The sequence below is a fragment of the Eubalaena glacialis genome, chromosome 2 (genome assembly GCF_028564815.1).
Source record: "Eubalaena glacialis isolate mEubGla1 chromosome 2, mEubGla1.1.hap2.+ XY, whole genome shotgun sequence".
NCBI lineage: Eukaryota > Metazoa > Chordata > Mammalia > Artiodactyla > Balaenidae > Eubalaena > Eubalaena glacialis.
Window position 1 is genome coordinate 63,237,071 of NC_083717.1, and position 15,635 is coordinate 63,252,705.

The 15,635-nt window shown below is 42.3% G+C and overlaps 1 protein-coding gene across 1 annotated transcript in view; it reads left to right on the forward strand.

Moving 5' to 3' along the window:
• Window positions 1–15,635, forward strand: part of NPTN (neuroplastin) — a 64,705-nt gene that overhangs the window by 38,892 nt on the left and 10,178 nt on the right. Inside the window, exons 3-4 of the mRNA XM_061180083.1 lie at window positions 2,634–2,728; window positions 13,763–13,896. Of these exons, the coding sequence (XP_061036066.1) occupies window positions 2,634–2,728; window positions 13,763–13,896 (229 nt within the window). The remainder of the gene's footprint in view (window positions 1–2,633; window positions 2,729–13,762; window positions 13,897–15,635) is intronic.

Sequence of the window (15,635 nt, forward strand, 5' to 3'; positions counted from 1 at the left end):
CAGCATACTGTACCTAATAAGTTGCAGAACCAAGGCTAGGTTCCAGGTCTTCTGACTTTCTAGAATCTAGGTCATTGTTTTTTTTTCCGTTTTGTTTGTTTGTTTGTTTGTTTGTTCTTCTGCTGTATTATACCATTTCGTGGCAAGGTAGTTAATCTCTCTCCACTGTAGTTTCTTCTGATATAAAATTGGAAACATAGCCTCAGCTATATCCTCGTAGTTTGGAAAAGGTTAATCAAATAGAGATGCTGAGTGGAATAAAAGGCATCTATTCTTGGTCTGTCCATTAGTTTTACAAGTTTGTTTTTTTATAATACCTCTTGCAAGGTACCACACGTCCAATCATGTTTCTCTTGGGTCTTGTACTATGTTACCCCCAAAGCTTTGAACTGTAACTTTATGTAAAGTTTGAACCTAACTTTATAGAATGACTCTTCTTTTTTTTTTTTAAAAAAAAATTGGAGTATAATTGCTTTACAATGTTGTGTTAGTTTCTGCTGTACAACAAAGTGAATCAGTTATATGTATACATATATCCCCTCCCATCTTGGACCTCCTCTTCCCACCCCCCAGTTCTACCCATCTAGGTCATCACAGAGCACTGAGCTGAGCTCCCTGTGCTATACCATAGGTTCCCACTAGCTATCTATTTTAAACATGGTAGTGTATTTTTCCTCAGCCTATTTGAAGCTCTCCGGGGAGTGTTCTGCATTGTCAGAGTTTTTCAGGGAATCTGTAGAGTAATGACTCACATTTTGTAGAGTAACAACTGATAAGGCCCTTGGGCCACCTAATAAGTTGGCCATGGAGCCAGTCTCAGATCCTGCTTCTGCTTAGCCTGTAGGGGACATTTTTGATTTGCTTTAGTTACTTCCCAATAGCTAGTCAGAGGAAATGTTGTGGGGAGATTTTGAGCCCATAGGCATGGCCTCAAGTTTGGGAGTCATCTCTCAAGGAACTTACTGTAGGCAAGTCTAAGCCCTAAAGATATTGCTGCTGCTGCTCCTCCTCCTCCTAACTCTGGAACATTTGCTAAGAGCAGCTAACTTGTGTCTGTTTCCCTATTGGGAGCATATTGATATAAGAATAGGCATTTGTGTCAAATTGAGAAGACTGTTGACAGCTCCTCTTAGAATCTTATGCTGCCATGGGTATGCTGAGACAGTCCTGTGGGTGGGCTATGTCTCTCCTCATCCATACTCTCTTCAAGTCTTTTTTGGGATGAACAGTAAGATGGATAAATGCATTTGGCCAGTGTTTGAGGTCAGGTGTTTTTCTCAGACATTAGTGCAGTGGAGATTTGACCATCACAAGTATCATATTTTAACCATTGAGCAAAAGAGTAGGAGCAAAATAATGTTTGTTTTCTCAACTGGAAGCTGATGTTTCTCTGTTTTCTGTAATTACACACCAGCCTTTCTGCACATTTGGGGGGATGTGTCTAGGCCAGCACGAACTGAGCTGATATGAAGCTGACCTTCAGGGCCAAGAAAGCTTGTTTAGGATCACCCTATAGGATTCAGAGGAAATACTGTTCTCTTCATACACACTTCTTACAGTCCTTTCTTTCACTCTGCTTAACTTGGTCTGGATCTGTGCATAGCTATTCACTCTAAGTTTGTGTTCATTCATGTGTTTATTCATTTTTCTACTATATTCCAGGCACCAGGGTATGTGCTGGGTATAGAATTGTGTACCAAATAAACAGTGCCTATCTACATAGAACTTGGTCTGTAGGGAAAACAGACATTCATCAAGCAATCACATAAATAAATAGTTACACATTGTGATAAGTGCTGTGAAGAATTACAGTGTAGTATGAGAGAGAATGTCAGGGAGAGGGATGTCACTTAGATTGGGAGGTGGAAGTGACGTGTAAGCCAAGACTGATGGAGAAGGACTTAAGAGGCTAAGAGTGATGGGACGAGCATTCTATATAAAGGAGCATCTTGTGTCAGGGTTTTGAGGTAGGAACAAGTTCAGCACATTGAAAAACTGAAAAGAGACCTGTAGGGCTAGAAAGCGGCTGAGATGACACTAGAGAGGGGCCAGATCATGCAGGGCCCTGGAGTTCTAGCTGCACCTAAAAGTCTTAAGAATTGAGCTGCATCTCTGTGGCTGATGCTCTGATGGCAGATTTTTTTCCCCATTATTCCTATGTCCTGTTAGTAGACTTATTGAAAGGCACGCGACTAAAATGCAGGGTAGGAAGAACACTACTACTAAAAGTCTTCAGGGAGATGCAGAAAAGGATTTGCTTTTTTTCTGCTCTTATTTATTTGGCTGGAACCACCAGGTGAGCAAGAACTTTTTGGTGATGGCTCCATCTTCTGTATCTAAGTGTAGATTATAGTACTTTGTACAGCCCTCTCTTTTGATTACTTGCTTTGTAGTTTATTTCTCCCAATAGACTGGAGCATCTTAATGTTAGGGACCTGTATTCCTGACACCCAGTAAGAAGTAAATTATTAATACACAGAGGGAGATTTTTGCTTTCAGTTAGGAGGAGGTGAGTTGCATGTAGGGGCACGACTTGGAGAGCAGGGTCCGTGGTTGCCCCTTTGATCCTCCTTTTGTTGTGTATTTTGACTGTTCCCAGCTTCCTTACTTGATTTTTCTTCTCATCTCTGCAGGATCAATAAGCCGAGAGCTGAGGATTCAGGCGAATACCACTGTGTATATCACTTTCTCAATGCTCCTAAAGCAAATGCCACCATTGAAGTAAAAGGTACAACCCAACAGAGGCTGCGGTGTGAGCCTCTCACTCTCCTTCTGAGACACTGACTTGGTCTGGGCTTCCAGTCTTTGAGCTTTTCTTGTTTTCATAACGGGAGGCAATATAATATTATGGTTAGGACTGAAGGGTCAGGAGCTCAACTGCCCGGGTTTAAATCCAAATCCCATCATTCACTGTCTTTGTGACCATGGCGAGTTATTAACTTCTCTATGCTTCTGTTGCCTCATTTGTAAAACCTAACACGTGGCACGTGGGTAGGTTAGAGGGATTAAATAAGTTAATATAGTAGGTTGAACCATATGAAATTGCTGTTTTTGTAGTTCAAAAGATGTTTCAATTTTTGTAGTTCAAATGTTTCATATGGTTCATCCTTAGGTAAAGCTCTTAGAGCCTTTGAAGTATTATTATGTAGATATCTCCAATGGGCCAGGATTTGGCAAAGTACAGTGTGCAGGGTGAATATAAACTCTTTGTAGGTAATTCATTAGAATTGTAATAAAAACTCTGGGTGCATGGCATCTTAAAGATGAGATTGTAGCTGAAGGTTGCAAGAAAGGCCAATAGAACTGTAAGAGTCAGAGCTAACTAACGTTTAACCCAGCTTTCCTGTGTTATTTCAAAGAAGCAGCTGAGACCCAGAAAAGTGAAACCACTAGCTCTCTGTCACACAGTGAGTTTGTGGCAGAGCTAGCATAGAACCCAGGTCTTGACTCCCATCCCTATGATTTTCCATTTTATAAAATGACCATGGGGAGGCAGGGCTACTGTTTGAGGTCAGACTGAAGAGATGAGGATCTTTTTTAGTCCTTTTCATTTTGCTTAGGAAGGACAAACTTGTTCTCTAAATCTATAGGGTGATCCCTAGAAGCTGGAAGGATAAATTTAGGAAATGGGAATGGCCTACATAGCAGGTATTCAGATTTTTCTTAAAATATTTGGAAGACTAAAAATTCAGACTCAAGAAAATCTTAGACACAGTCAAAGTTTCTATTATATGTTGTTACTGAAGGAAAGTAGTGTCTTGGTGACACTTGCCCTAACTTGTGTCCTTGTTGACGTAAGGACGGCCAGTGCCTCCTCTCGTGGCCAGATTCGATTCTAAACGCCTGAAGGGGTGGAGTCACGGTGCCATGGTTACAGTCCACACAGGCCAGAGAACCTAGGATTTGATTAACTCCGTGGCTTTTCTTGTAGAGATCTGGGTTTATCTCTGTTTTTGAAGAGTGCCATATTTATTCAACATGAGGATGAAGGTGTGATAAAGCGTTTTCTCTTAGCCAGCCAAGGGCCCTTCCCCACCTGGATGAGCTGAGCTACGTGGGGAGACGTTTCACTCCTTCATATGAGATCTGAGGCCCTGCAACATTCCAGGCTAAGCTTTTGGCACAAAGTTCAAGTGCAGAGGGAATGGGATGGGTGAGGGAGGGAGAGTGTCTAGTGTCTAGTTAATCGAGGTCTCCAAGCCTAAAGGGTAATTACATATAATTCCAAGTCTTAACTAACTCTAATCATATTGATCAAGCGTTAATGATTTCTAAGCAGCACTTTCAGGAGTAGAAAGAGAGTTATTTTTCCATTGGTTTGTCTGCTTAAGAAGGTGAGGTTCCGATGGCCCCAAAGGCATCTTTCCTCACATTCTCTTTAGCAGATAAGAAGTGGTCTGGAGGCTGCAGTCAGGAGTGTCTTCCGAGGAAGTTACAACATGCACAGTATCTCACCATAGTGAAGGCACGTACTGTGCTCTGTTGTATTTGTACTGTACAATAACCCTGTGAGGTGGATTGGGCAGGTGGTATTAATATCCTCATTTTAAAGAAGTAGACCTTAAGAGAATTCTGTTTTATATAATCCTAAAACGTACTCTGTGACTAGCTTGGGCAGATAACGTTAGTCTGTCAAGAAAATTCATATGGAATTCTAGTCTTTCTTCCTTCTCTCCCCTGACACCTGGATAGAGAACAGCTGAAAACTTAATGTCTTTTAGGTTAGAGAGAGTTTGGTCTGGTAAAGACTGAACACTTGGCTTTTCTTGTGTAAGTTTAGGAGGGTTTGCCATAGGCCCAGGATGACATTCTAAGCTAGCTCCCGATTATGGTTGGGGTAGAAAACTGCCTTGAATTTACAGCAGTATATGTGTTGTTCCCACAGCATTTTCATATAAACTCTTGTTTCCTCAGTTCCTCTAGGGTGGGGTAAGAGACAGTTATCTTTTTATAGCTATAATGATTTAAAAACTCTGCTGAGTAATAGAGAGGCAAGAGGTGGTTGCACTCAAGAACAGAGAAGTTCAGGGGATTCAGGGAACATAAGTGACCTCTGCCAGAAGGAGTCTCTGAGAATCTTCATTTGTGGTTTTAACTAAATCGACATTTCAGGGCAATATAATTCAGACCATACATACATATTTCTTTAGCACTTATTCTACACTCAGCCCTTTTCTTCCCCATCTGGCTTTCCCTGCAGTTGAAAACTTCCCTGGGGTGTTGTTTGGGCTCAGCACTGTGAGGAGTGAAGGACTTAGACTAGCCAGAGACTGGGCATTATATGTCACATGACCAAATCTTGAGTTACTTGTTATGTACAAAAGAAAAAAAGGCTGAAGGAATCAGAGGGAGGGACACATATCTGGGAACAGACCTGAGGTGGCAGTGCTTTTCCACCTTAGCCTGTAGATCCCTGTCAAGAAAGGAATTTTAAGGATGGTCGTGTATACATGTAGTAGGGAAGGCCTTGCACCTGAAGTAAGGTTGGTTTGTTTTTTCTTTCTCTTTTTTTAAAGGACAAGAATGAGGCACAGTATAAACAGGAAGATACTATTACTGTTGAGGATTACATTTCTTAGGTATTTGGCAGGTGACCTGAGCAGATGCTGGGGGAGGAAGATGGAGCAGGGCTGGCCAGGGGGAGAGGAAACAGCAATGACTACACCTTGTGGGACCTCGGTCCTATCACCAGCCTCTCTAGGGATCTGCTTAGATAACTCTGGGGAGGCTTCTCTTTCCTTTTTGAGCTTTTTGACTCCTCAGAGGTTGTGTCTTCCGGAGACTCCACACCTTACCATACAGCATTTGTGAAAGAATAGGTGTTGAATTTTCTATTCCTGTAATTATTCAACTTTTCTAGCCCTTAGTCTCTCCCTCTTCCTCTTCCTTTTCTGAAATTAAAAAATGTGCTCACAAAAACAAGTTAAAGTTTTCTATGTAATTGACAAAGTTGAAAAGAGAAAATACCTCTCATGACTCCCAAACCCTATCCTCACCCTTCAACCATTTTGATTAATCCAGTAAACAAGGAGTTTGAGTTTTATTGCTGTTTTTAGAAAAGGATTTTGGTGGTCACAACAAGTCCTCTGCGACAGACATGCCATTGCCGCTTGTGAAAGGTACATCCCAGCCCCAGAAAGGTTTGGGTCTGGTGTTTTATTAGGGCCATCATTGTGTCTCCCTGCTCATTGGGCATTTCAAATGAGTTTCAGTCTTTTGGTGGCTATGAGAGCCAAGATTGATCTTGTTTTTCTTCTCCCTGCTTATTAGCTTTCTTGCTATTTGAATACTATGACTAAATGTTAGGATTTCTAGAAGTGACTTTGCCCTGCATCCCTGTTTCCTACTCTGTTGCGTGGCCTTAAAACTGATGTATCAAAGTTCACACTGGCCGAGGCGGACTGTATGGTGATGGTGACAGATACCATTATTAGGAGTAATAACACACCTCTCACGTTTGTACAGCACTTTCAGCACGCAGAGCGTTTTTGTGCTCATTTATTCGTTTGACAGGCAGCTAGTTTGAGAGGTGAAGATGCTTAGAGGTTGTGACATAGTTGAAGTTCGAGCTGATGTCAAAGCTGGTTCTGTCTCAGAATTGCCCTGACTTGAAAAGTCTCTGAAAGCATAACAATAATATCTTGAAGCTGCTTGAACATTTTGAACATGAACCATATAACCCAAATAACCATACCTGTTCCTTCTTTTCCTCTCTTCAGGGTGCTACCCTGACCTACCTTAATAAGAATAAGAACAGCTAACGTTACTGTGTGCTTACTATGTGCCAGGCACATTACTTGTCCCTTTCCTCTCCTGTAGTCTTCACAGCTCTGAGGTAAATGCCATTATTATCTCCACTTTCCAGGTGAGAAAATTGAGGCTCCAAGGGAATTGAATGATTTGCTCAGTGTGACATAGTCAACCAGTGGGGCCAGAGTTCTCACCCAAGCACCCTAGTACCAGAGCCCATGTTCCTAAGCACTAAGCCACACCGCTGTGTTCAGCATGTAACAATGTAAGGGTCTTGGACTGACAGAAGAAATGGGTTCCAATCCTGGACCTGCCATTAAAAACTTGCCGTGGGGGCTTCCCTGGTGGCGCAGTGGTTGAGAATCTGCCTGCCAATGCAGGGGACACGGGTTCGAGCCCTGGTCCGGGAAGATCCCACATGCCGCAGAGCAACTAGGCCCGTGAGCCACAATTACTGAGCCTGCGCGTCTGGAGCCTGTGCTCCGCAACAAGAGAGGCCGCGATAATGAGAGGCCCGCGCACCGCGATGAAGAGTGGCCCCCACTTGCCGCAACTAGAGAAAGCCCTCGCACAGAAACGAAGACCCAACACAGCCATAAATAAATAAATAAATAAATAAACAAACAAACCCAAAGTTTAAAAAAAAAAAAAAGATATAAAAAAGTCAATGCGTTCAGCTTGGGGTATAGTGAGGTCATAAATTACTTGGGGTTAGAAAAAAACAAAAAACAAAAAAAACTTGCTGTGGCCCTGACTAGTCACTTTCCTTCGTTGGGCCTTAGATTCCCCAAGTGTATGATGAAGTAAGATGAGATAGATGATCTTGAAGGTTTTGTAAGGCTCTAAAGATCTGTGGTTCCCTTATGTGGACACAGATGAGAGGTTGGGTTAGTGAAGGAAACGATTTCTAAGCTGCTTTTCCTAGTAGTAGTGACTGTCAGGTTCTTAACTTTGAGACTGTCACCTCAGTGCCCCCTACACGTCTACGTGTATATCTCCTTGTCTTATGAGACACTCACTTGTAGTCCCCTGATCTCAAACACTGATGCCAGGAAAAGTGTTAGAGCAGTGGTTCTCAAACTTGATTTAAGGTATATGAAATGTGGCCTAGGCATCAGGCTTATTAAAAGCACTCCAGATGATTATAGTGTACAGCCAAGGTTAGAATCATTCTTAGTGGAGACTTCAGTGCCTCCTACTCAGTGGTTTCACCTGCAGGAAAGGGAAAAGCCTCTTCCGCAGAAGGCAGCGCAAGTCCCAGACTGCTCTAGTCTTTACAAACACTGATGAATCTATTCTGTATAATTATTGAGCCAAAAAGCCAACATCTTTCTTTTTAAAAAAAATATTTATTTATTTGGTTGCGGCACACGGGCTCCTTAGTTGTGGCAAGAGAACTCTCTGGTACGGCATGCATGTGGAATCTAGTTCCCTGACCAGGGATGGAACCCAGGCCCCCTGCATTGGGAGCACAGAGTCTTAACCACTGCACCACCAGGGAAGTCCCCCAACATCTTTCTTGCTTCCATCTCAGCCAGTCTCATATTGTTTCTTGGGCTTGGCCCTTGGCTAGCAGTAAATCTTAACTCTCCCTCTGCCTTCAGCCAAGCCTCTATTTTTGCCTATAGGAAATATGAGGTGTCTCTGGGATTTGATAGGTTGCATGAAGGAAGCAAAGAGACCATCTCTACATTATCAGTGTGTTGTATGATGAGACGTTGTGCAATATCTTTAAGGATGGAGTTTCTTTGAAAATGAGTTGCAAGATTATGAATTTGCTTTGAAAAGTGAGCAGTCCAGGTAAGAGGCCCCATACCTTGATCCTGTCTCAGCTCTGTTGTGTTAACTTTATTTAACATCATCTTCAGCTGAACATGCCTCAGTTGCCTAAGCTGGCACTTTCTACAGCCACCAGCCTGGCAGAGAAGCTGGATGCTTTGCTTTAAATGCCTGTGGGTTAGGCAGCAGAGGGTACTGAGGAACATACCTTTGTCCTCAGCCAAACGCCTAGATAATGACATTGGGTCAGGTGTTGATGGGTAACTAAGACACTTTTGGAACCCTGATGTTGCCATTTATTAGGATACTGGAAGGGTCCATCCATTAACTCATGGGATTAGAGTATGTAGCTAACAAGGCCAGATCATGAGTTAATTCCCAAGTGGGTGTGTGATCTCTTCTAAGGATCTCTGTTACTTCTTTGCTACCCAGTCTCTGCCTCCCTGAGAAGGTAAAGGGAATTAAGCAGTATTTGCTCTGTCCGACTCCTCAGACCTGCCTGCAGACCAACGGGACCTAGTTAAGTAGGTCCTTATTAAGTGGCAAGCCCATATAAGGCGAGGCACCATAATCAATATAAATAGGCCACTAATCAGTATAATTTGTCAGTATCTGACCTGAGTAAACTTTATTAGAGCCACAAACAAAAGTCCTGCTTATATTAGCAAATAGGGAGAAAACACATAATAATCAGCATCTTTTTGATTTCTTAGAACTCATAATGCCTGTCTTAGCCTAACCTTTCCTTTCCCTAACTAATAATGCAATTTAAATGTTTATTTTTGACCCTGGGCTCCAATCATGTGCTAGATTGGTATAGAGATATAAATTAATCCTCATAAGACCTCTATGAAGTGTGGGTATTTTATTCCCATTTTACAAGAGTAAATATTGAAACCCAAAGGATTTTAAATGACCCACCTTAGGTTACTCAGTGAGTAATAGAGTCTCAGTAGAGCCAAATTTCTCTGGCTTAAGTCTAAAACTCTTTACGTTATAGTATATGAAGTAGCTAAACTCTGACAGATAAATCAGTCCCACCTTAGGTCTAGAGCGTTCTAGTACATCTACAAGCAAAGATAACATTTGGGCAGTTTGCTGTGCAGTTACCATTAATGCATGTTGTATATTTTTATTGTTTATGGACTCTGTTCTAGTTTGGTGATTTCCCCTTCTATATGGTAAAGTACAAAAAACATGGCCTCTGGAGTCAGCCCTGAATTTGGATTCTGGCTATACCATTTACTAGCGGTATAATTTTAGATGTTAAATAACTTTACCAAACTTGAGTTTTCTAATCTATAAAAATGGGGTAATGTCTGCCTTATTGGGTGGTTATATTTGTTACCTGATGCTGCATAATAAATTACCTTAAAACAACCAATACTTATTACCTCATAGTGTCTGTGGGTCAGGAATTTGGGAGCAGATCAGTGGGGTGGTTCTGGCTCAGGGTCTCTCCAGTTGTTGGCTGGGGCTGGAGGGTCTGTTTCCTAGATGGCTGCCTCAGGGGCTGTGGAGGAAGGCCTTAATTCCTCACTACGTGGGCCTCTTCATAGGCTGTTTGAGTGTCTTCCTAGCATGGCAGCTAACCTCTCCCAGAGCGTGTGTTCCGAGAGAGAGAGCGAGAGAGCGAGCAAGAGGGAAGGAGGGCAAGGAAAGCCACTTTGTATTTTGTGAACTAGTTGCACACCTTTATTTTTACATATAGATATATTTTTTCTATATATTGATTCATGTTCTATATAGGAAAAAATATATAAAATACATATTTTATAAATATATAAAACGTATGCTATATTTTATTCTTTAGAATCAAGTCACTAAGTCCAGCCCACACTCAAGAGGAGGGAAATTAGGCTCTACCTCTTACAGGGAAGAATATCAAAGAATTTGTGGACTATTTAAGAGGTGGATTCTGAGCCCTAAGGGGCCCCCTCTCTGACTATTGCTGACATGTGCTCTGAGAGCCTAGTTACCTTTCTTGCCGTGGGTCCGCTGTCTTGCTCAGCTGGTGGGGCAGGAACAGGCTTTCTGATTGAGCAGCAACCATAAAGGACAGAGAGAAGTGAAAAAACTTCATTGACCCAGAGGCTAAAGTGATAGTTGTTATAATCATTCCTTATAAGGTTAGAGTGATGTGACTTGGGTTATTAATCTTCTGTCTTCCTGGTACACTAGTGATACTTCCACCAGTTCAAGGGTGAATAATCAGGGCATTATTCTTTTGAGGACATTATTCCCAAGCTTCACTCAGTATTCTTTGCTGAGTTGAGGAGAAAGCAGCAGTAGATCTAATAACCATTGGAAACTCTTAACAGGCTTCACTGTGTAAACGTGGCCAATAAAGTGGGGAGTGGGGATGCACACTAAGTTCCTGTATAGTCTCCGCACACAGTAGCCTTTAAGGCGCCTTCCCATCTGTAAATAGAAGCCTCTGTAGAATCTGGAAGTAGATGAATGAAAGGAGGACTTGGTGTTCTCCTGAGCACCAAGGCAGGAGTGAAGGCCATCCCCACCCGTCTCCCCAGGTCTTGGCCTTCAAGAATAGTAGCTTTTTAGAGACTGTGGAGCCATAAACCAACTCAACATTTAACCTTCTAGGTGGTTCTTATGTGTAATCTTAGGGATGAGTCTCCAAGGCAAAAGCTGATGTTAGTGAATTCACAATACATTGGAATTAGTCAAATAACTGGGCCAGAGTAAATAGAGTGAGTATTCTCTGTGGGGCAAAGGAGAATGAAAGTGGAAAAATACATCACATGTAAGCTGATTTCTGAAAGTTACGTCTCTACCATTTCCCTGAGCTCCAGACTTGATATTCAGCTGCCTACTTGACAACTTCACTTGGTTGTTAAATAAGTCTTAACATGTCCTAAACTTTGAACTCCTGGTTTTTTACTACCATCATTGCTCCATCCCTAAACAAAACAAAATAAAAACAAGCAAACCAAAAAAAACGCTAATTCTTCGCCGTCTTCCTCATCTCAGTAACTGTCAACTCCATTCTTGCAGTTACTCAGGCCAGAAACCTTGGAATCATCATTGACTTCTTTTTCTCTCACTTTCCACATTCAGTCCATTAACAAATATATTAACTTAACCTATAAAATATATCCAGAATCTCCTCACTTCTACTGCTACTGCCTTCATCCATACCACCCTCTCCCCCTTGCCTGGATTGCTTCCACTGTCATCTCTACAATTTTTGTCCACATAGTAGCCAGAGGGAGCCTGTTAAAGCATATAGATAGTTTCATACCTGCACTTAGTATTCACCAGTGGCTTCCCAGCTGACTTAGAGTAAATGCCAAAGTAATTTCATTGTCCTACAAAGTCCTGTCCAATCTGGGCTCCATTCTCTGATTTGGTCTCCTACCATCGTCCCCCTGTGTTTCAGCCAAATTCCTCCATGCTGTCCTTGTACATAACAAGCATGCTTCTGCCTCAAAACTTTTGCCTTTCCCTCTGCCTGGAGTGTTCTTCCCGCAGATATATGTGGCCTACGCCCTTATTTTCTTCATGACTGTGCTAAAATTCACCTTATCAGAATGGCCTTCACCACTCTGACGTATTTGGCATGTAACGAGTGCTCAACAGATGTTTGTCCAATGAATGAAACACAACTAGAGGCAAAATGTGGTAGCTCTTCTGCTTGTTGTGTCTCCCTCCTCCCCCCTGATGGTGTTTAAGTATGGCTATGGAGCGTGTTCCTTCCTTGGATTGCTTAAGATGGTCCTTAATATTTACTGACTGCAGGAAGCTCTGAAGAAGGTGACCAGGTTGAACAGTGACTGACTGGCTGTGGGAGAAATTTGGTGTGATGGGAATTTGAGCCAGCCTGACTCATTCCCTTCTGTAGTGAGGAACTGTGCCTGGAAAAACAGATATTTCCTTTATAATGTCCTATCTAGAAAACACCTCACGCTGAGTAGTACTGAGCAGGCCTTAGTTTGGCAGGTTGTGGAGATGGCTTGGAGCCTTGCTCATTCTTTTCCTATCCAGGTGCCTCAGGAGGTGGTCTGGGAAGCACAGTCTAGGAGTAGCAGGATGTTGGATTATTTTTAAGCCAAGAAAAGCCAAGCCAGTCAGAAGGGAAACATGGGGTCAGCCCATGATATAATACAATTGTACAGGCTTTTACAGTCTCAAAATGAATATTTTGACATCTTATCTATCTATGCAAGACACTGGATATAGGCAGCGGCTAGAAATAACTCCATTTGATAATGGGGTATAGAGTTCAAGCACAGAATAATTAAATAACCAGCAAAACTGGAATTTGGACCAGGCCTATTGATTCTCTTTCCCATCTTCGCCAACAAAGTGACGTCTGGCCTACTTTGAGTTTTATTGCTTTCAGATTAGTGTAACTGGTGTGGTAAGGTGGAAAATACAGTTAAGATCAAAGAAGGCCAAAGTCAAAGAATTAGCCCCTATCTCAGGCTTATTGGATCCTTGAAACTTATCTAATATTTAAACCACAGGTGCTGTTTATTTCTTCCTAAGTGATCCCTAAAAGCAGAGAAAATCAACAGCTTCTAGCATGTCTAGAAATTCCCCTAAGATTGGGTTCATTGAGATAACTGCAAATCAGGTGTATAAATCAGATTCTTAAGCGGTTAATAAAATCTCTTGGGACACTGGTTGAATTTCCTGTTCATTTCTTTCTTCCCTTGTGAAGACCAGTTTGCTGCATTCCCTCTTTTCTGGGAGAGCCTTGGCCATTGATATTCATCACGTAGCTTCTCCAAGCATTAATTGTTTTTATATACCTTGCAGTAGGACTTGATTTTAGGTGTTTGATCTCAGGGATCTCTCATTTCCTGAAGGGAATATGTGGCATTTGATATAATACATAATTATTGCTAACACAGGTGTATTAAGAAAAAACCATGACTGGCAGAGAAGGTAATAGCTTCTGTTTGCATTTTCTTTAAAGGATGACTTAATTTATGCAGTTGCACCTGTGCTCCCTTCCAGTAGGTTGGAGAACCACCTGTATTATTAGTAGAACTTCACATATAGTAATCCTCGTGTCTGCTTTGGTGGGTGGGAGGTTAGGGCAAGGGATTGGTTCCATTGCTCTGTTCTGACCTGAAATGCATGTTATCAAAGCTGAATATGAGGGTGGGTCTAAGGAGAAGCAGGGCTCTGAGCCAATAGTTGGGGCCTTCGTATCCTGTTCAGCATAGGCTCCCATGGTAACTGTATTCAACACTCTTTCTCACAGCTGCTCCTGACATCACTGGCCATAAACGGAGTGAGAACAAGAATGAAGGGCAGGATGCCGTGATGTACTGCAAGTCAGTTGGCTACCCCCACCCAGAGTGGATCTGGCGCAAGAAGGAGAACGGTATGCCTGTGGTGAGTAGGAGGCAGCCCTGGTTCTCTATACGTGGGTCTCTGTGGCTGCTGGAGTTTCTCCTGGGGAGGTCTAGACATCTGGACTAGTTTCTGCAACTTGCCATACTGGCTCCCGTGGCTTGGGTCACCCTTTCTAGAGTCTTGGTGGTTACATCATGAATCTGGAGGTCATTGGCAGTCTCTGACCAGCATGGAATCCCTATACCTGATTTGTTAAAGCTGTCTGTCTGGTAAAGGATTTGGCTGTTTACCTTCAAGATAAGACACCAAGGAGAGCTAACCCCAATCTTAAAATTTTACTATTATTCTGGTACATTTATCCTAAAGAAAATATTGCTCATAAAGTGGTCTTAACGTACTTTTCTTGTTTTTTTTGGGAAGGCAAGGCAGTGAGAACAATTAATAGTATATTCCTGGAACACATGAAATACTGATTAGGAATTGAGACAATCTAAGGAGGCCCATGGGCAGCCTTAGACATTGGAAATCTGACAGTATCTGCTCCAGAAAAGGTCAAAGAAAACATCTTTTCCAATCTGTGGGATGATTCTTGATGGTATTGGGAGAGTCAAAACTTTAGACTCTCACTTTCTCTCTGATTAATGCTTGACCAGTCTTCTATTCTGTCAGAGGGGGTGTCATATATCCCTCCCCAGGCTTTGTATGCCTAGCACTCTACTTTTCAGGCATCCTCTTTGACTGCCAGTCTTCAGAATCAGAAGGGACCCTAGAGATCATTTAATCCAGCTTCTTTGGGAAGGTTATACATATTAACCAAGGGAAATTAGTGGCAAAACCACTGAAGTTTCTTGCATATGGTGGTATTTTTAAAATACCCTTTGAAGGCTTGTGGACCAAAGGTCACACTGACTAATCACCTCAGGTCATAAGTGAAAAACATGGAATTAGTGAGTGAGTAGAGCAGGAGTTAGAGAAGTTGGCAGCTTTTCAAGTCCTAGGGTTGAAGCTTCACAGAATAACTAATTTTGAAGGCTGTGAGTTTCCCATTCCAGCCATACCCACACTCAAACGTAGACATGATTTATGCTATAGCTAGACATCATTCTGGGGATTATCTTTGCCTTTCCTCTCTACTGTTTCTGATTATCCTTTGGTTGCTGCATATGAACTGACACATGAGTCAGATTTTTCCCCTGCTAGTATCCCATGAGATCAGTGCTGTAAACCTGTCCCAGCTCCACCCAAACCCCTGGTCATACTCTCACCTCTGCCTTCCCACACGTGCCTGGAGCACTCCTGTCTTGCTTGATCAGCTCTCCTCCCCCACAGCCTAGTTCAAATGTTAGCTCTTCTCCAACTTTCCCTGACTCTTTCCAGCAATGTCCACTCCCTCATTGCAATGTGGCCCTATACATACCCTCTGTTGGGGCTTCTTACACGTTCCTTTAACCATCCCTTTGGAGGTCTGGTTCCCTCTTGAGGCCAATCTCCATGTTCATTTTTGTGTCATGCTTTTCCATTTCTATCTCACCTTCCCCTTAGGTAGGATATAAAACATGTAACATGCTAATGTAAATATCTGTTGATTGATTGAATAAACTTTCCTTTAACCCTGTAATTCTGAAAGGAAGTGGAAGTTACGAATTTCCCCCACTCTGACTAGGAGCAAGTTCTTAGCATTGTTTCTAGAGGAAGTGTAGGGAGACTTTGCAGAATTCACCAAGCGTGAAGTAGATATGCTGACTCTGAAGTCATCAGATAGGCCTGATGTTACCAGA